The 20831-nt window shown below is 46.6% G+C and overlaps 1 protein-coding gene across 1 annotated transcript; it reads left to right on the forward strand.

Annotated features, from left to right (window-relative positions):
- Window positions 1-118: 118 nt before the first annotated feature.
- use1 (unconventional SNARE in the ER 1 homolog (S. cerevisiae)) lies at window positions 119-20391 on the forward strand. The gene is made up of 8 exons (XM_078556059.1): window positions 119-235; window positions 5249-5298; window positions 7809-7887; window positions 8455-8607; window positions 10709-10727; window positions 12696-12726; window positions 16079-16238; window positions 19742-20391. The coding sequence occupies exons 1-8, from the start codon at window positions 134-136 to the stop codon at window positions 19922-19924; spliced, it is 777 nt and encodes a 258-aa protein (XP_078412185.1). The 5' UTR covers window positions 119-133; the 3' UTR covers window positions 19925-20391.
- Window positions 20392-20831: the final 440 nt, after the last annotated feature.

Below are 20831 nucleotides of genomic sequence, written 5' to 3' on the forward strand. Positions count from 1 at the left end.
GGTTTAGAGAATCAGGACCATCTTGCCGTATCTCAGCTTTCGTTGTTTTTTTTTTGCCAGTGCTAAAGATGGTGTCATCAGCCACAGGAAGTGACGTTTAGGAGGTTGTGCTCCGGAAGTTGCTGCCGCAAAGATGGCGACCTCCAGGTTGGAGAAGAATTTCTTGCGGCTGTTGGTGAGATGCGAGACAATGGCGGCGGAAAAGAGGGAAGAGAAGGACTGGCGGCTGGATAAGGTACCCGGGAGATGAGGATACCGGGAGGGCCGGTGCTGGCTGGAGATTGAGGTTAAATATTGGCTCTGAGGCAGGGGCCACGTCACAGGAGTTGCTATGGAGCTGCACCTGAACACTTTCTGCAGCTTCTCATCAGAAACACCCAGCGATAACACCGGATTATTGGTGTAACTGTTGTATGGAGTTGGCATTTTCTGTCTTGAAGTCCTTATCTATTGTCTCTATATGTCTCATTCAATTTTGCTATGTCAACTGTCACAGCGTAATTGCAGGCTCTGGGCCACTAGGTGGCTTTGTGGAGTGGGTGTCTGAAGCTCCTGAATTGAGTTGCCACCTCTTGTCAAGTACAAGCCCAGTCAGGTCATTGTGTGTTTTCTGTTATTCATTCATGGATGTGGGCAAGTCCCAACATTTATTGTTCATGTCTTAATTGCCCTTGAGCAGGTGTTGGTGCCCCCTTGAACTCCTGCAGTTCGACTGATTTAGGTACACCCACACAGCTGTTAAGAATGCAATTCCAGGATTTTGACTTTGTGACAGTGGAGGGACAGTGATGTAATTCCAAGTCAGGATGCTGTGTGGCTTGGAGGGGAGCTTGCAGGTGGTGGTATTTGCCCTAGTTGTCGTAGCTGGTGGAGATCGTGGGTTTGGAAGGTGCTGTTGAAGGAGCTTTGGTGAGTTGTTGCAGTGCATCTTGTTGATGGTACACACTACTGTCATTCTGCACCAGTGTTGAATAGGGTTCTGATTAAGTGGGCTGCTTTGTCCTGGATGGTGTCAAGCTTCTTGAGTGTTGTTGGTGCTGCACTCATCCAGGCAAGTGGAGAGTATTCCATCACACTCCTGACCTGTGTCTTGCAGATGACGGTCAGGCTTTGGGGAGTCAGGAGATGAATCACTCACTGGAAAATCCCAACCTCTGATCTGCTCTTGTAACCACAGTATTTATATGGCTGGCCCAGTTCTGGTCAATGATGATCCCTAAGCTGTTGATGGTGGGGGATTCACTGATGGTAATGCTATTGGATGTCCAGGGGAGATGGTTAGATTCTTTCTTGTTGGGGATGGTCACTGAGCACCACTTGTGTGGCACAAATGTTACTTGCCACTTATCAGCCCAAGCCTAAATATTGCCAATCTTGCTGCATGTGGACATGGACTACTTCACTATCTGAGAAGGGCAAATGGGACCAAACACTGCAATCATCGACAAACATCCCAACTTCTGACCTCAAGATAGAAGAAAGGTCATTGATGAAGCAGCTGAAGATGGTTGGGCCTAGGATCCTGAGAAACTCCTGCAGCACCGTCCTGCTACTGAGATGATCAGTCTCCAACAACAACTGTCTTCCTTTGTGTTGGGTGCGGCATGGGACAGAAAGGGACTTATGGTTAGAGCTCCAAAGTTGTCTTTTGAAAATTCATTGAAGAACTTACTAACTGATGTCCCCAAGTCATTGGGAGATTGAAACTTTGAAAAATTTACACCACGGGAGGAGGCCATTTGGCCCATTGTGTTAGTGTTGACCAAAAAAAAATACCCAGCCGAGCTTCTAGCTCTTGATCTGGCACTTCAAGTACATATCCAAGTGTTTTTATAATGCGATGAGGGTTTTTGCTCCTACCACCCTTTTAGGCACTGAGTTCCAGACCTTACCACACTCTGGGTGAAAAAAATACTCCTCAATTTTCCTTTAATCTACCAATTACTTTAATCTCTGCCCCTGGTTATTGACCTCGCTGCTGAGGGAAATAGGAAAGAAGAAGTGGGGAAGTGGGAGAAACATGGATTTCCAGATTGATGGGCTGCGCCATTACGTTCCTTTAATCCAAATGGGTGTCCTGATCCTGCAAGGATTTTGCACATTCCACATTGCACACCCCTCCATCATTTTCACATGGTCCATCTCTGACACTTCTCTTCCCTTCCTTGACCTCTCTGTCTCAATTTCTGATGATAGACTGTCCACCAATATCCATTACAAGCCTACCGACTCCCACAGCTACCTCGACTACAGCTCCTCACACCCCGCTTCCTGTAAAGACTCCATCCCATTCTCTCAGTTCCTTCGCCTCCGTCGCATCTGTTCTGATGACGCTACCTTCAAAAACAGCTCCTCTGACATGTCCTCCTTCTTCCTTAACCGAGGTTTTCCACCCACGGTCGTTGACAGGGCCCTCAACCGTGTCCGGCCCATATCCCGCGCATCCGCCCTCATGCCATCTCCTCCCTCCCAGAAACATGATAGGGTCCCCCTTGTCCTCACTCATCACCCCACCAGCCTCCGCATTCAAAGGATCATCATCCGCCATTTCCGCCAACTCCAGCATGATGCCACCACCAAACACATCTTCCCTTCACCCCCCTGGCGGCATTCCGTAGGGATCGTTCCCTCCGGGACACCCTGGTCCACTCCTCCATCACCCCCTACTCCTCAACCCCCACCTATGGCACCTCCCCATGCCCACGCAGAAGATGCAACACCTGCCCCTTCACTTCCTCTCTCCTCATTGTCCAAGGGCCCAAACACTCCTTTCAAGTGAAGCAGCATTTCACTTGCATTTCCCCTAACTTAGTCTACTGCATTCGTTGCTCCCAATGCGGTCTCCTCTACATTGGAGAGACCAAACGCAAACTGGGCGATCGTTTTGCAGAACACCTGCGGTCTGTCGGCAAGAAAGACCCAAACCTCCCTGTCGCTTGCCATTTTAACACTCCACCCTGTTCTCTTGCCCACATGTCTGTCCTTGGCTTGCTGCATTGTTCCAGTGAAGCCCAACACAAACTGGAGGAACAGCACCTCATCTTCCGACTAGGCACTTTACAGCCTTCCGGGCTGAATATTGAATTCAACAACTTTAGATCTGAAACTCCCCCTCCCCCCATCCCCACCCCGTTTCTCCCCCCACCCCCCCTCTTTTTTTTCAATAATTTATATAGATTCTTCTTTCCCCACCTATTTCCATTATTTTTAAATCTAAAACTAAAACCTTGTTAGTCTTTTCCACCCCACCCCCACTAGAGCTGTACCTTGAGTATCCTGCCATCCATTCTTAATTAGCACTTTTCTTAGATAATATCACCACCTTCAACACCTCTTTGATCCTTTTGTCTGTGACATCTTTTGATTATCTGCTCCTATCACTGCTTGCTTATCCCTACAACCACCCCACCCTCAACTTCTCTCTCCCCCCGCCCCCCACCGTAGACCAGCTTATATTTCACCTCTCTTCTAACTATACTTCAGTTCTGCCGAAGGGTCATGAGGACTCGAAACGTCAACTGTTTTCTTCTCCGCCGATGCTGCCAAACCTGCTGAGTTTTTCCAGGTAATTCTGTTTTTGTTTTGTTGTGCATAGTGTTTGGGGCTGTAGGTAGAGTAACACAACCACAGGCAGCCTTGGGTAGTTGCAAGGAGAGTGGGTTCAGAGAGTTTGGGGGAGCTATCCGGGGTTCTGTCCCCAGTCCCTGCAAATATTCAGTGATGCCAGTGACCCATGTTGATTTTCATTGCATTGGGCCATCCCAACCAATCGCCTAACTGAAGAATTGAACATAAAAAATTTAGAATTGTATAAACCAGGAACTTTGAATTTCTTACCTTGGAAGTTTTAACATGATCTGGTAGGTGGGCCAGCAGCAAATGAGGCATTGTTCACCTCCACATTATGGCTTGGGCAGGCGTTAAACAGGAACTGAGGGAAGACTTATGATTAATTGAAGAGGAGGAAAGTAATTTGTGTTATTCATGGAAAATATGATTCAACATACGCTCTTTGGGACACTGGATTTGAGATGGTGTTTTTACAAAGTGGAGTGGCATTCCCCAACCCTCCAGTGGCCCCATCTATAGTCCTGCTCTTGGGTGGGTGTTTTTCTCTGAGATGATGGGGACGATTTGTACTTCGCCGTGGTTGACCTGCTCAAGAGGAAACATGTTCTAAATGTCAGCCCTGGTTCAGTGATATAATTCTTGCCTCTAAATCAGGTCCAAGCCCCATTCTAGGCATTTAGAACATAATGTAGGCTGGCACTTCAGTGCAGCATTGAAAGAACGTTGAACTGTTGTGGGTGTCTTTTGGATGAGACATTAAAACAGTGGGCCCCGTGTGCCCATTTAGGTGAGATATCCCATGGCACGATTTGGAGAAGAATAGGGGAGTTCTCTCTGTGTCTCGGCCTACATTCCTCCCTCAAAAAAGATCACCTGGCCATTCATCTTGTTTATTGTTTTGTGAAACCATTTTGTGAAAATTAGAGCTGCATTTCCTCCTTGGCAACCGTGACTGGACATGAGAAGTAATTCATTGGTTGTGAAACGCTTTGGGAGGGTCCTGAAAATAGGATTATGGTACTAGGTAAAGCAAGTCACCACTGGCATCCTTTGCCGACTTGCTGCATGTGATCAGTTCCCCTGCAACCAGAGGCTTTATTCATTTAGTGCCAGGATATTTGATGCATCGTTTTGTTGTGAGTCCGTCTTGTTGCACGCGTATTATTCCTGTGAATACTGATTTGAAAAGAATCTGTGTTCAGGAGGAGATGGTGGCGTTGTGGTAATGTCACTGGACTAGTAACCCCAAAGTCCAGGCTAATTACGTCTTCAAATCCCACAAAATTTACCTTAAATTTTTTTTAAATCTGGAATTTAAAGCTAGCCTCAGTAAGGTGACTGGCATTGATTGTTGTAAAAACTCATCTGGTCACTAATGCCCTTGAGGGAAGGGAATCTGCCGTCCTTACCTGGCCTGCTCTACAATGTAACTCCAGACCCACAGCAATGCGGTTGACTCTTAACTGCCCTCTGAAATGGCCGAGCAAGCCACTCGGCTCAAGGGCAATTAGGGACGGGCAACGAACGCTGGCCTTGCCAGTGTTGCCCACATCTCTCAAACAAACAAAAGCAAGCTTATAAATAGAAGCAAAACCTTGAATGAAACCAGATTAAAATAATGTTTTGTGAAGTTACATGCTGCTAATGGCTGCTCTGTGATTTTTTTTTTCCCCCCCAGTATGTAGGAGCTCTTCAAGAAATGTTGGTTGAAATGAAGAAGCAGGTCAGGTAAGGAAATCCTGCAGCAATTGGTTCCAGCCGCAACTTTGTCAGTCTAAAGATTTCCTAAGTTATATTTTCTCGCAGAGGTGTGATGTAAACAGCAAAGATGCAAAACCAGTAGGTTTTAAATAAAAGCAAATAGGTGGTAACACTCTCTTGGCTCTGAGCCAGAAGGTTTTGGATACAAACTGCACTCCAGAGACCCTCAGCAGTTATATGAATACAGAACATTTTAATTGAAGACTAGGTCTGAAATGAGGTGTAATGCTGTCATTCTCATACCCTGAATGGGAGCATATGTCAGACAATCAGGCCTGTCTATACTCGATTATAGGCCGCTGCCTGTGCAAAGCGCGGAGGGTGTAAGTGGCGGGGACTATACTGAGGGAGTGCTACACTGTATGTCCTGTGGGAAGTTGAACTGTGGCCCCATCCGCCTGTTTAGGTGGATAGTAAAGATATTCAGAAAGAGCGATGTTTGTCTGATTTATATGGTAACCAATAATCAGGCTGAAGGGTGGTGAATCTTTGGAATTCGCTACCCCGGAGGGCTATGGAAGCTCAGTCATTCAGTATGTTCAAGACAGAGACCAATAGATTTCTAGATACTAAAGATATCAAGGGATATGGAGATAGTGTGGGAAAATGGCATTATGGTAGAAGATCAGCCATGATCTAGTTGAATGGCCAAGCAGGGTTGAATGGCCAAGCAGGCTCCAGAGGCTGAATGGCCTACTCCTATTTCTCTGTTAGCTCATTGTGTTGCTGCTTGTGCGATCTTGCCTGCACAGAAATGAGGACTGCATTTGCTTGTTCCATGCACAACACTCACAAGGAATTCATTGTATGTGAAGTGCTTTTGACAGGTTTCTGCGAGATGTAATAAGGCGCCATAAAGCACATTGTGAGATCCTGAGCTCCTGCAATATGCTTTTTAATGTGCAAGTTCTTTTCTTTTTATTTGATAAGACAGCTACCCCTTTTCTTAGCTTGAACAGAAGTGAAAAGGTGCAGTAATCAAATCGACCTGATACTCGGGTCAGGAATTCTGTGTCAACAGAATCAGTGGAAATTAATTCCCTGGAATATTGAACTGATTTTTGGAGTGATCTTCGGTTGACTGTGTGCCCTCAGCCATACCTGCCTTTGCTATCACTAGAATTGACTATCCTAATGTGCTCCTGGCTCACCTCCCATCTTACACCCTCCATATACCTGAGCTCATCAACAAATTTGCCCATGTCCTAACTTGCACTAATCGCGTTCTTCCATCACACTTGTGTGCTTACTGACTTACATTGGCTCCTGGTCTGGCAAAACCTCATATTAAAATTCTCACCCTTGTTTCCAAATCCCTCGCCCACTCTTATCTCTGCAACCCTCTTGAATCTCGGTACTCCCCCAATTCTGGCCTTGTGCAATTCCAGATGTTAATTGCTCCACCATTGATGGCCATGTCTCCAGTTGCCTAAGCTCTGCAATTTCCTCCTTAAACCTCCTACCTCTCTCTCCTCCTTTAAGACACTCCCTTTTTGATCAAGCTCTTAATCATCTGTCTTATGTCTCTTCATGTGACTCACGTCAAATTTTGCTTCTTGTGAAGTGCCTTGGAATTGTTACGATCCTCATAGAAATTGATAACTTTTAATAAAGGAATGAGTTTCCCAGCCATCAATGGAAATTAACAAAGGACACAATTTCACATTTTAAGACTTTTACTGTAACAAGCAAACTAAAATCACCAAGGATCAAACACTACTCCACAGGCAGCTAATACGCCAACTTAAAAGGTACTTTTGCATTAATTAATTATCATTCAAAATTTACCATATGAAACATTTACACCACGCTTCTAGCAGATGGGTAGCAATACAAGATTAAGTCTCAAGGCACTCCCACCTTCTAAAAGGCTCACTTCTCCCTGTCAAGCGAAATCAAACCTTCTGGTGTTGCTTGAAAATCGTTCCACTCAAACTCAGTATTCAAGAACAGGCTTCTACCAGCAAGGCCCACCTTGGCAACTCTTTGTTCCTTAAATCTAAAAATCACAAAAGTCCTGTTCCCTTCCTTTTGAACAGAAAGCCAACTTTTATGAGAATTCTCCTTCGTTATTGACACAAACACAGTTCACCCTGATCTTCACAGCAGTGGCTGCTGCCTGTCCCCCACAGCAGTAATTGCTTTGTCACTCTCTGTGTGCTTCTGTGTCCAAAAAGCCACTGCCCATCCTTTCTGTCAAGGTGTGGAACCTGTCACTTGATTTTTGGTAGGTTTGGGTATCTTTCCCCATGACAAGCAGATCACATGGGCCTGTCTCCGGCCAGAGTTAATATGATCACCATTCCCCTATTCAGAGCATTCTAATTCACATTAAATTAAAGGAAACATTTTAAAACATAACTGCCGTGGAAAGTCCCACGTTTGTAACAGAATATTTTACATTCATATAGTGCCTTTAACATGGTATGTTATTGGGCTCTGAAGCTAATGATGTTTCCTGTTTCTTTTGTCTGCAGCAAACCAGCCCCTGAGGTACTAAATGAATATACCCGCAAAGTGGAATTTATGAAAGGCCTTTTGGAGGCTGAGAAACTGGTAGGGGCAATTTGTTTGTCATTGCTAATTCATAGGTTTGGTACTTTTCTATCCTGGGATGGAATAAGTAGATATTCCCTATCATCCTGTATGTTCAAAGGAAGAGGCGTCTATACATGCTGTGAGAGACCAATATAGAATATTTTAAAGTTGGTGTGATGGAGTAAGCTCTTCGAGTGAGCCTGCAGCAGTGGTCCTGATTTCACACCCTGGAAGTGATGCCTTCTCATCCTGGAAGATCAATGAAGCATTACTGAAAGCGGTATTTACGGGGAGAACGAGGAGGCTGAAAGACAAAACTCCTGTATGGCAAGCCTGTTCAAGTGGTTTTTAATTTTAAAAAAAAAAGTTACTGAGATATTAAACTGGGGCTCTGTCTGCCCTCTTGGGCGGACATAAAGAATCCTACAGCACTTTATCGAAGAAGGATGGGTGTACTTTCAATGGCTTCCTGGCCAATAGTTATCCCTCCACAAACCACGTACTGTACAATTTGCAATTCCTCACACCCGTTGCGGATTAAAGTGTGGCGGATTCCGTTGAACTTTCACCCTTTTTGGTTTCCAGCCTAACCCTACAGAGAAGGCTCTGGCCAATCAGTTTTTAGCTCCCGGGAGGACATCAACAACCGGAAAGGAGAGGATATCTGCCACTCGAACAGTTCACCTCCAGACAAAAGCCAGATACACGGGGGAAATGAGGAGTGAGCTCCTTGGCCTGGTGAGTGCGTGCTCCAGCTTTAAACTACAAGTGGTTTCAATCAGTCACATTTACAGTTGCCAACCCTGGTTGGGTTGCATACCTGGAGGTTGCATCACATAAGTTCCTGCCTTCAATTGCCCCACCTCAGGAAAAGAGATTTTTTTTATAAACAAAGTTTTTTTCTTTTAAAATTGTAACTAGTAAGCAAAAAAGTTTAAAGAAAATGTCAAAAGCACAAATTTTTAACAGCGCTATGAGTTTTCTCCCAGTGTCACTCACAGCAGTGCACAGGAGATTAATATTTAATTCCTGGACACCCCAGGCCAATCCTGGAGGGTTGGCAACTTTAGTCATGTCCGGTTGCGCAAGTCTGAAAACCAGCTCGCAATTCGCATGTTTTTATTTGTGAACCTTTGCTTGTCACACCAACATCCCTGGTCTTGACACACAAGCCTGTGGCACTGAGTTTAACAGATCTGGTTATGTGGAGTTATGATGCAGATCAGCGGAGATCTAATTGAATAGTAGCATAGGCTCAAGGACTGAGCAGCTCAGTTCAGTGTCCCAGAAGAGTTTGTTGCAGACACATAGCATCTGTCGCAACATGGTTAGTTGCAGGGTAAATCTTATTTTATCCTCTGCCAACCTCAGCCCTCTGACTGCACGTGCAAGACTTTTCTGTTTGTTGCTGAAAAAAGGCATGCAGTCGAAGCTTTTTGTCTTGCACTCAGCAGGACAGTTGCAAAAATGCCAAATTTCAAAAGAACAACAATTTATACCGTGTGAGAAAAGGGGCTACAATGTGAACCTGTTGGTTGAATATGGTCAGTACTCTGCCTATTGCGAACAGCGACATAGCAGAATACTGACTGTATTCAACCAACCTGTGCTTGCAAAGCTCAGAACATCATGTTAAATGTGATTCCATGATTGGGCAGCACTTGCTGAACAATCCTGAGTGTGCTAAGAGTTATACTAACAACCAATTTAAGATTATCAGCCAGTCTCAATGTAGTTCACTTGCGCTTGCTGGAAGCTACATATATTCGTATGCATGGACCTGTCCTCTGCTTGTAAAAGGAATGTGTCCAGACATTGCACCTTTCTCGAATAAACAAAAGCACGGGGGAGCAGTAGCTCCTTGGTGCATTTGCCATAGCAACATCTCAACCAATCGGAGCCGACTTACCAACCAATCTGGACCCCTTTTCTCATGCAGTATTCAGCAATACACAAGTTCTGTACTATCAAGTGGCTATTCTTCTGTTTCCTACACCACTGCCCTAGGCCCTCGAGGCTGCTCCACCAGTCAATAATATCATGGCTGATCTGATCTGGTCTTAACTCCACTGTCTCCCATAATCCTTGACTCCCTTGTCAGTCAAAAATCTGTCTCACTCAGCCTTGAATATATTCACTGACCCAGCCACCACACACTAATGACCCTCAGAGAGAAGTAATTCCTCCTTAGCTGTCTTAAATGGGGGACCCCTTATTATGAAACAGGGCTCCCTAGTTCTAGATTTCCCCTAGGAGGGGAAACATCCTCTTCAGCGTCTGCCCTGTTGAGCCCCCTCAGAATCTTCTATTTCAATAAGACCTAATGATTGGTTTTCAAACGCACTGTATATCCTTTGAACTGTAATGTGGGGGAGTAATACAAAAAGGAAATAAATGTGACCCTTTGGAAATGATCCAACCTGTTGCCGTCCCAGCAACGTCCAAAGGTCGCAAGCTGACTTTAATCTCCACACGTGGTGTCTGTCACCCACTCGTGGGGAGGTAATGAGCCGGAATGAGCCCCCTCTGCAGGGAGGAGGAATGAACTGTTCTCCACAAGACAGGATGTCTAAATTTTTATGGGCGGGGAGCAACAGTACTAATCCTAGCTATTCCATGCATTGTCTGTTGACCAATTCTGCTTCATGCCTAAATCACGAAATGCGCCTAGTGCAGCCCCTTGTTTTTTTTGAACACAGCAAAATCCCATCAAAGGGATTTTATTTCTGTTTGACACTGGGCTCTGAAGGTGGTGATGTTTTCATTTCTGTTCCTTGCACAAGCAAATCAACAAAACAGTGCAACCTTATTCCGTTTTTTTTTTCCTCTTGTTTTGCAGCCGTCCCTGTCTTCTGACGGTGAGTAAACACCAATTCCTAATCCTTGCCAGCTTGGTGATCAGTTTAACCTTCTTTAATCATGTTCTGACCTCAAAGCATTGTCACTCTATTGGCAAATGAATGCTGCGTACTTTAGAGGATTGTTTAAGTTTTGAAAAAAAATGTTGCTTTCTTAATCCTGGTTGCCACAGGGATACAGCAGTGTAATGGCTAACTGAGTGGGCTAGTCATGGAGGCCTGTGCAAATAATCCTAAAGAACAGGAGTTCAAATTGGGCTACTGTGAATTTTAATCCACATTGCAAAATATATATATACAGAAATCTGGAAATAAAAAGCTGGATCAGTAAAAGCCATCATGAAGCTGTTGGACTGACTTTAAAACCCAACTAGTTCACGAATGGCCTTTTTTAGGGAAGGGAACCTGCCGTCCTTAGGCAGTGCGGACTGCACGTGACTCTGGCCCCACACCAATGCGGGTTGGACGGTAAACTGCCCTTTGAGTGACTGAGTGAGCCTTGTACAAGGGCAACTAGGGATAGGCAATCAATGCCAACTTTTCAAGTTGTGCACAAAACCTGGGAATGAATTAAAAATAAAATTTCTATCAGATTGTTGGCAATTGAGTGAAGCCCATTGAAATCGATTTCTCGCCTCCCCCATGCTTCCATCTGCGTTCATCCACCCCAGTGATGCATTTTTTTTTGTGTGGGCAGGGGATAGAAGCAGAATGGGGGAGAAAAGATTGCCATGCAGGTGGCTGTAAGGCGAACTCGCCACACTGATGGGATGAGAGGAAACAGTAGCCTTACCTTTAGAAGGATCCCCTTTTTTGTGTCAGTATGTGTTAATTGGGTGGCTTTTGCTTATATAAGTGCATTAGCATGTCACAAAGCTTTGCCAAAATGCTTCATGTTGCAGTGAATTCATTTGTAGCCCAGTTGCTGTAATGTAGGCAAGCATGGCAGCCATTTTGAACACTGTAAGACCCCCACCCATGTTAATAAGATGCATGGCCAGTTAATCTTATGTTTTCTCCTTGATGCTCGCTGAGAGAGGAATGTGGACTCAGCCACCAGGGGACATTCCTGCTCTTAGTCAGACACCACCCCCGAGATCATTACTGGCGATCTGATCAGGAGCTCTGTTCAACGTCTGAGCTGAAAGGTGGCATCTTCAGCAATGCTGCTGTCCCACTAGGCCACACAGGGGCGCCAGCTCAGTTTGTGGTGTGCGGCTCGAGACCCCCTCCCCCTTTGACCCAGGGAAGGAATGCTACCAATGTATTAATTAGACCGATCAAAAAATAATTGTTTGCTTTCAATCTCACTGTTTTCTTGCAAAGTGTCCTGATGAGTCCAAGACGAAAAGCTTTGACTCGTCTCTCTTTTTCAGCAATACTCGAGCTCTGTACTACCAAACGGTTATTTGTATCCCTTTTATCATTTAATCCCTCCTGAATCCACAGACTTTCCCCATTTTGTTCTTCCCCTCCCCTCTACCCTCACCTCTGCGCTTGTTTAAAGCCTGTTAGATCTCTAACTTTCCCCAGTTCTGAGGCAAAGATCATCAACCTGAAATGTTAACTCTGCTTCTCTCGTCACAGGTTCTGCCTGGCCTGCTGTGAGCTTCCAGCATTCTCTGTTTTTTATTTGCTGTTTACCTTGTTCCAATCTGACTCACTAGATCAGCTGATCAGTCATCACATTGTTTTTAACTGAGGGACCTTCTTCCCAAGTGCAAAGTCACTGCTGCATTTTTCTTCCACATCAAAGCCGTTCAATTCACATTTTGAGACATTTCTGAGCCTGGTGTGATATTGAAATGGAAGTTGTTACCATCGCTAAATACTTAATTATTTTTCCCTTTTTAATGGTTGGATGCAGACACCTAATACAATAACTGTTGTTCTTTGTAAGGAAATTCATCAGTCAGGAGATGAGGTGGATTTAAAAGAAATAAACCTTTTGTCTTGCTTGTTTTTTAGGTTCTGAAATCACTGAATTGAGAAAACGAAGGTGAGAATTTTTTTTTTAAGTTTATAAATATCTTTGAGAGTCTGTCTTAACAGTCAGGATGTTTTTTTGGTTTCCCAACACAAACAGTTCTGGGAATCAATACAGAAAACATGCACCCAGAGCCCTGTCAGTAGGTAGCAGTGCACTGTTGTTTGAGGGCAGTGCAGTTAATCCTCCTCTTTCACTTTCTCTAACATATCTAAGCTGAGTATCTGATTCCACATCTCCTCCACTTCCCAGAATATTGGCTGTCTCTGCCCTCCCTCAACCTATCTGCTGCTGGAACCCTCATTCAGGTTTTGATTACCTTCAGACTGGACTATTCCAATGTTCTCCTGGCTGCCTGTCACTTCGCACACTCAAACTTTCCTCCCCCACATCCAAACTCACACCAAGTCCAGTTCACACATCATCTCCACAAATCCTCATCTAAATTGCCTTCCAGTACAGCAACACTTTGGTTTTAAAATTTTCACCCTTGTTTTCAAATCCTTCCATGGTCTCGACCCTCCCTAACTATACAACCTCCTCCAACTCAACAACCCTTCAAGACCTCTGTGCTCCATCCATATTTTTCACCACTCCACCATTGCCAATGGTGCCTTAAGCTGCCAAGGACCTAAGCTCTAAATTTTCTTTCTCAGTCTCTCTCTCTCTCTCTCTCTTTGTCTGTCTCTCTCTCTTTGTCTGTCTCTCTCTCTCTGTCTCTCTGTCTGTCTCCCTCCCTCTGTCTGTCTCCCTCCCTCTGTCTGTCTCCCTCCCTCTGTCTGTCTCCCTCCCTCTGTCTGTCTCCCTCCCTCTGTCTGTCTCCCTCCCTCTGTCTGTCTCCCTCCCTCTGTCTGTCTCCCTCCCTCTGTCTGTCTCCCTCCCTCTGTCTGTCTCCCTCCCTCTGTCTGTCTCCCTCCCTCTGTCTGTCTCCCTCCCTCTGTCTGTCTCCCTCCCTCTGTCTGTCTCCCTCCCTCTGTCTGTCTCCCTCCCTCTGTCTGTCTCCCTCCCTCTGTCTGTCTCCCTCCCTCTGTCTGTCTCCCTCCCTCTGTCTGTCTCCCTCCCTCTGTCTGTCTCCCTCCCTCTGTCTGTCTCCCTCCCTCTGTCTGTCTCCCTCCCTCTGTCTGTCTCCCTCCCTCTGTCTGTCTCCCTCCCTCTGTCTGTCTCCCTCCCTCTGTCTGTCTCCCTCCCTCTGTCTGTCTCCCTCCCTCTGTCTGTCTCCCTCCCTCTGTCTGTCTCCCTCCCTCTGTCTGTCTCCCTCCCTCTGTCTGTCTCCCTCCCTCTGTCTGTCTCCCTCCCTCTGTCTGTCTCCCTCCCTCTGTCTGTCTCCCTCCCTCTGTCTGTCTCCCTCCCTCTGTCTGTCTCCCTCCCTCTGTCTGTCTCCCTCCCTCTGTCTGTCTCCCTCCCTCTGTCTGTCTCCCTCCCTCTGTCTGTCTCCCTCCCTCTGTCTGTCTCCCTCCCTCTGTCTGTCTCCCTCCCTCTGTCTGTCTCCCTCCCTCTGTCTGTCTCCCTCCCTCTGTCTGTCTCCCTCCCTCTGTCTGTCTCCCTCCCTCTGTCTGTCTCCCTCCCTCTGTCTGTCTCCCTCCCTCTGTCTGTCTCCCTCCCTCTGTCTGTCTCCCTCCCTCTGTCTGTCTCCCTCCCTCTGTCTGTCTCCCTCCCTCTGTCTGTCTCCCTCCCTCTGTCTGTCTCCCTCCCTCTGTCTGTCTCCCTCCCTCTGTCTGTCTCCCTCCCTCTGTCTGTCTCCCTCCCTCTGTCTGTCTCCCTCCCTCTGTCTGTCTCCCTCCCTCTGTCTGTCTCCCTCCCTCTGTCTGTCTCCCTCCCTCTGTCTGTCTCCCTCCCTCTGTCTGTCTCCCTCCCTCTGTCTGTCTCCCTCCCTCTGTCTGTCTCCCTCCCTCTGTCTGTCTCCCTCCCTCTGCCTGTCTCCCTCCCTCTGCCTGTCTCCCTCCCTCTGTCTGTCTCCCTCTTTCTGTCTGTCTCTGTGTGTGTGTCTCTCTTTGTCTCTGTGTGTGTGTGTGTCTCTCTCTCTGCGTGTCGCTCTCGCCCTGCCTGTCTGCCCCCCCCGCCCTGCCTGTCTGCCCCCCCCCCGCCCTGCCTGTCTGCCCCCCCCCCCCGCCCTGCCTGTCTGCCCCCCCCAGCCCTGCCTGTCTGCCTGCCCGTCTCCCACCCCCCCTCCCTCCGCCTGCCTGCCCGTCTCCCCCTCTTCCCCCCACCTCGTCTGCCTGCCCGTCTCTCCCCCCCCCGGCCCCCTCTGCTTCTGTCTCTTTTAAGATGCCCTATAAATCCTACCTTTTTGGCTACCTTTGACCTTTTGCTTCTATCTGTTAATGTGGTCCCTTTATCTAGATGCTCGTGTAAAGTACCATGGGACGCTTTCCTAGATTAAAGACCATGTAAGTGAAAGTGTTATTGTGCCCTTTCCAGCACCATCTTTATCTGAGGAAGCCCTGCTGAGCACTGACATTGGTGCACAGATTTGCATTGGAGATGTGTTGAACAAGCAGATGTCTGCTTGGTACTGTCTGTCTGCCAGTAACATGCCCCTTATAGACATAAACATTAATCTTTCTGCATTAACAAAGCAATATTTTGCAGCTAATCGCAAGGGAGTGGTGTATGGCCAATTTAGATTAATAAAACAGTCTGCAATGTTACTGTAGGGACACATATCACACTCAAATTAAATGTCTTGTTAGCAGCCCCGTGAAAAATGGCCAGCACAGGAATTTCACACGAGCACGTGTTTGAATTTTCAGTGTCAGTTGTGGCCCGGCCGGTCGCACTCTCGCCTTTCGGTCGCAAGGTTGTGGGTTCCAATCCCACTCCGGAGGCCCGAGCACGAAACCCGCGGTGACATTCCAGTGCAGTACTGAGCGAGTGCCGTGTGGTCAGTGCTGCCGGCTTTGAATGAGACATTAAGCCAAGGCCTTCTCTACACTCTCAGGTGGATGTGTAAAAAAAAACAAACAAATTTCCAGTGCTGCAATTTGAAGAAGAGCAGTAAAATTCTCCCCGGCGTTTTGGCCATTGTTTATCTCTCAATCGTCGTCATCACTTTTTTAAAACAAAAACACAGATTCAGGTCATTATCTGGGAGCTTGCTATGCACAAATTGGCTGCCGTGTTTCCCACTTTACAATAGTGACTGCGCTTTAAAAGTACTTCATTGGCTGTAAAGTGCGTTGGACGTCCTGCGGTCATGAAAGGTGCTATATAAATGCAGCGCAGTCTTTCTTGGTGTAGCAGTAATAATAATCAGAGAAACTGGATCAGATAGACTGACTACACCTTTTTATTGTAATGTTTTTTTTTGTTCATTTTTATTTACCACCACCCCCGCACCCCCCGCCGGCTTTCTCCTCTTTTGCAGTGGACTGGAGGAGGGGAAACAATCTGCCACTGACCTGGATTCCGTTCTCCACCGTCACCACAATATGCAGGAGAGGCTTGCCGAGGAGATGCTGAGCCTGGCCCGTAACATGAAGAACAACACGCTGGCGGCGCAGAGCGTCATCAAACAGGACAACCAGGTAGGGGCCGCGGATCAGTGGCGTTGGGTGAGGCCCCGACTGCGCCAACGCCGCGACTGAGGATGAGGCAACACCACACCAGGTCACCGCCTCGAACCCCACTCTTATGCTGAGTTAGCCGATTTCAGCGGAGGCATTTAAGGGGGAAGATGTGTAAGCTCGCGATGGAGCAAGGTGTAGAAGGATAGGTTGATTAGGGTTAGATGAAATCAAGTGGGAGGAGGCTCTAGTGAAGCGTAAACACCTTCATCGATCCGATGGGCTGAATGGCCTGTTTCTGTGCTGCAAATGCTATGTAACTACATAGCATTTGGTCATCTTGATTCCGAGATTTGTGGGGGAAGGGGAGGGTATGAGGGAGAATCACTCAGAAGTCCGGCTCCTCGCCTGCAGCCAGTGACACTCGTCGGAAGGTGAACGCGCAGTTAATTTCCATTCTGATACTATCAATTTCAGGCAGGTTGCTGATGCAGTCATCACTCATACAAGCCGTTGATATCGGTTGCGTTCTCACGTGTGTTGGATAAAGGAGAAGCAGGGTGAGGATCCGTGTAAAATTTATGTTCATCATAAAACTTGCTACCTATGTTTGTGGCCAAGTGTGGTTCGTGTAGAGTGCACATAATGCTTAGCAGGTGTGGGTGCAATATTCGCAAATTCATTTACAAATATCCTGATATAAAATGGCGAAAGGGTAAGAGTTAAACTGCGATTTAATTGCAGCAAACCTTAGTTGATCACATCAGTGAGTGCAGAAGAACATAAGTGGGACTGAGCCATGATGAGCCTGCTCAGTGAGATCATGACTGATCTTTTCCCAATTACGCTTTCTCCGCTATTTCTTCCTCCTCTTCCCTCCCCATTTTACTTGGGGTCAGCACAGTGCTAGTTGATCACTCTTCTTCATATCCTGTCAGTCATCCATTCCTCTTCCAACCCAGCTGCAACCTTCTCACAACTGCATCTTTCCAACTGGTCTTAGGCCTTCCTCTTCTCCTTCTTCCTGGAAGTCCCATCTCCATCACTCGCCTCACCACATTTTTCTCGCGCTGACCACACCATTTCAATCTCTTCTCAGCTACTTTCTTCAATGCTCCTGTAATCTTCACTGACCCCCTGATTTTGTCCTTTTCTTGTTACTTCGGCATCTGCATCTCGTTATTACCCAGTTATTGTTCTTTCTCCTCTTGATTTTTGCCCAGGTTCCTCCAATATCCCCAAATCCTTTTATTCCCTTAGTGCCCAAGAATATTAATCCAATAACAGAATCTGCAGCTCCCTGGGGTGGAGAATTCCAAAGGTTCACAACCCTAGGAAGAAATTTTTCATCTTCTCCGTTCTAAATGGCCGACACCTTTAACCTGAGACTATGACTTCTAATTTTAGACTCTCCAACTAGCCGGAGCAGGAGTAGGCCATTCAGCCCCTCGAGCCTGCTCTGCCATTTAACTAGATCTTGGCTGACCTTCTACCCCAACAACATCTTCCCGCACTATCCCCATAACACTTGATGTCATTGGTATCTAGAAATCTATCAAACTCTGCTTTGAACGTACTCAGGTGCTTAGCATAAGAACATAAGAAATAGGAACAGGGGTAGACCATTCGGCCCCTCAAGCCTGCCCCGCCATTCAATAAGATCATGGCTGACCTTGTGTTTCGATTTGCATATTCTCATATATACCCGATAACCTTTGATTCCCTTGCCTAACAAGACACTATCTCCCTCTGCCTTAAAAATATTCAATGATCTACTTATATTCAATGCATCTCCTCTGTCAAGCCCTCTTAAGAATTTTATACGTTTCATTGAGATCACCTCTTATTCTTTCAAATGCAGTAGTTAGAGGCCCATTCTACTTGATCTCTCTTTATAGTAAAACTATAAAGGTTCAGTTGATTTGTCAATCTCATTGGAAGTAAAACACTCACCTTCCTCTTGGGCACGCACTCACTCACAAGTGAAAAGGGCAGGGTGAAGATAAAGTAAGAAAACACCAGGAATGACTGCTTATTGTTAGGGAAAAGACAAAATGGCTCTTTTTTTTCCATTGGAACAGAGACGCTTAAATGGGGGCAGACAGAGGAATTTTACCAATGTTTTGTGGTTTTGAGAGAGTTTCTTTCCCCTTGTTGGCGAATTGGTAGCAGGAGGTGCAAATGAAAGATTCCGAATAGATGGATGAATTTGTGAGGTCAGAAGAAATAGTTTCACACATTGGAACATGGAGCGTTGTACCACAGGAGCGACTGAGGCCGAGGCAGTATCATCGCTTTAAAGGGAAGTTGTTTAAAGTGTTTTTGAAATGAAAAGCAGGAAAACAGAAGGAAAATTGGATCAGAGTAGCTGTTACCAGTTTGAAGAGCTAGTACTGGAATAATGGGCTGAATGGTTTCCCGCACTGTAAATTTGATGGTTTAAAGAAGGTTAATTTAACTGTTATAGTTGGGTAGAAACATTTTAAAAAATAGCTGGAGATTGTATTCTACACACATGATAAAATAGTAACCTAGTACTGAATGACTAAGCACGTCTTGTGGCACAGTGGGTAGTGTCCCTGCCTCTGAGCCAGAAGCTCTGTGTTCGAGTCCCTCCCCAGGAGTTGGTGGCTAAGGAAGGTGTGACCATAACATGGTTAAACAGATTGAGTATCAACCTGCAACTCCTTCCAACACACGACAGTGGCAGGCAGTAAGAGTGGGAGAGATTCCTGGTCAGCCGTGTGATGGAAAGAAGGTTGGAGCCTCTACCATCACTATCCATAGCTCCAGACTGCAACATGCGTGTAGAAGTGTATGATGCCTCAGCAACTCGGACTCCATGTGATCTGTACACACCATCGCCACTGAATGAATGATTCCTCCATCTGAGTTTCTAGTGGATGAGACACCAAATTGCTTCAGTTACTTTAAAATGGGATTATGAAATAGATCTAAATTACTAAGAGAATTTACCCCAGAAATGAGTTCTCTAAAGCTTGTATCCCACTTGCCTGCCCTTTTTTTCAATATCTTAACTCCCTTGCCTCCCTCTCATGCTTGCACGCTGAATAAATGTGGTAAAGGGAGAGAGGGAGTCTCATTAGATGTGCACTGCCTAGACAACTAACAACCCCCTGGGTAAGTCTCCCTTGGTCACTCCTGTCACGGATCGGGGAAGCTGCGAGTAACCTTTTTCACTCCTGGATTAGGGAAGTGAATACTCACCGACCGGTCTTGCCCGGAGTCGGTGCGAGGGCATGATCAGTTTGGCTGTGGGGCCTCTTGCAGTTGAACAGCCTGCCAACGCTCATTGCCACACAGGCGAGCTGCCAGTAAATGCTGGCCGGCGTCCGTTGTGCTGAACCTCCTCCCCGCGAGAATTAGTGGCTTCAGGGGAGGAAGGGGTGTAAAGCCGAGAGTGGTTGGGATTGAAGGGGAGTGGAGGGGGGGTGGGGGGGTGGAGAAGAGAGCGTCTTTTAACCGGTGAAATGCACCCCTGAGCCTGTGTTGTTTGTGCGCAGACGCTGACCCAGTCGCTGCGGATGGCGGATCAGAACTTTGAGAAGCTGAAGGTGGAGTCTGAGCGTCTGGAGCAGCACACGAAGAAATCGGTCAACTGGCTGCTGTGGCTGATGCTGGTCGTGGTGTGTTTCACCTTCATCAGTATGATCCTCTTCATCCGTATCTTCCCCAAGCTCAGGTGACCGAAGAATCGTTGTTTTCCAGCCCCCCACCCCCGCCAATCTGGACCACACCATACGCGCACAGGTCACTGAGAGGGGTGGGGGGCGGGGAGCGGGGGTTGGGGAGGTTCAAATAGCTTTCAGCCCACAGAGGTCGTCCTGCTTCTCCTCCTGACTGGATTGACGGACTCGCTCATCAGTGCTGCAGCTGGAACGGGCTTGAGCGGAGGAGTGGAACGTAGAGGGCGAACGCGGCGTGATCTACCCCCGAATCCACTGCACGTGGGCCCCTCGCAGCAAGAGAAGGATTTTAGGCCTAAAGATTAACCAGTAATTTAAACATACATCTATTTACAGGATTACAAAACTGCTAACTTTTCCTCTTGCCCTGGTGCAATATATTCAATGATGGACTTTTATTACATTTGTGCTCCTAAATTTTCACTGATATGTTTGCAAAAATTATTAAAACACTTATGAATCTGCAACGCATCCGTGTAACAGCTAGTCAAATGGACGCGGTTGGTTCCAAGGTCTGTTTTGAGATTCAGCAAGTACAGCTTGCATTCTTATAGCACCTTCAGCACAGTAAAACATACCCTTCGCAGGAACATCATCAAACTGAGCAACGTAAAGAGATTTAAGACAGGTGACCAAAAGCGGGGTAGCTTTACGGAGCATCTTAAAGGAGAAAAGAGAGGGGGAAAAGTTCAGGAAGGGAATCGCGGAGCTCAGTGTCTAGCAGGCTGAAGGCACGGCTAGCAATGGTGCAGTGAATAAAATCAGGGATGCGCAAGCTGTCAGAGTTAGACAAGCACCGAGATCTTGGAGATTTGCAGGGTTGGAAGAGGTTACCAAGGTAGGGAGGGGCAAGGCCATGGAGGGATTTGAACACATGAGAATTTAAAAATCTGTTATGGTTCAGACA

The sequence above is a fragment of the Cetorhinus maximus genome, chromosome 13, assembly GCF_964194155.1.
Source record: "Cetorhinus maximus chromosome 13, sCetMax3.hap1.1, whole genome shotgun sequence".
In the NCBI taxonomy this organism is placed as follows: Eukaryota; Metazoa; Chordata; class Chondrichthyes; order Lamniformes; family Cetorhinidae; genus Cetorhinus; species Cetorhinus maximus.

What these genes read in the sequence shown, in the direction of transcription:
- use1 (XM_078556059.1), top strand. Translation starts at nt 134, where the DNA reads ATGGCGACCTCCAGGTTGGAGAAGAATTTCTTGCGGCTGTTGGTGAGA. An exon ending in AGGACTGGCGGCTGGATAAG is followed by an intron (nt 236 to 5,248) that starts GTACCCGGGAGA and finishes TTTCCCCCCCAG; the next exon opens with TATGTAGGAGCTCTTCAAGA. An exon ending in TTTTGGAGGCTGAGAAACTG is followed by an intron (nt 7,888 to 8,454) that starts GTAGGGGCAATT and finishes TTTGGTTTCCAG; the next exon opens with CCTAACCCTACAGAGAAGGC.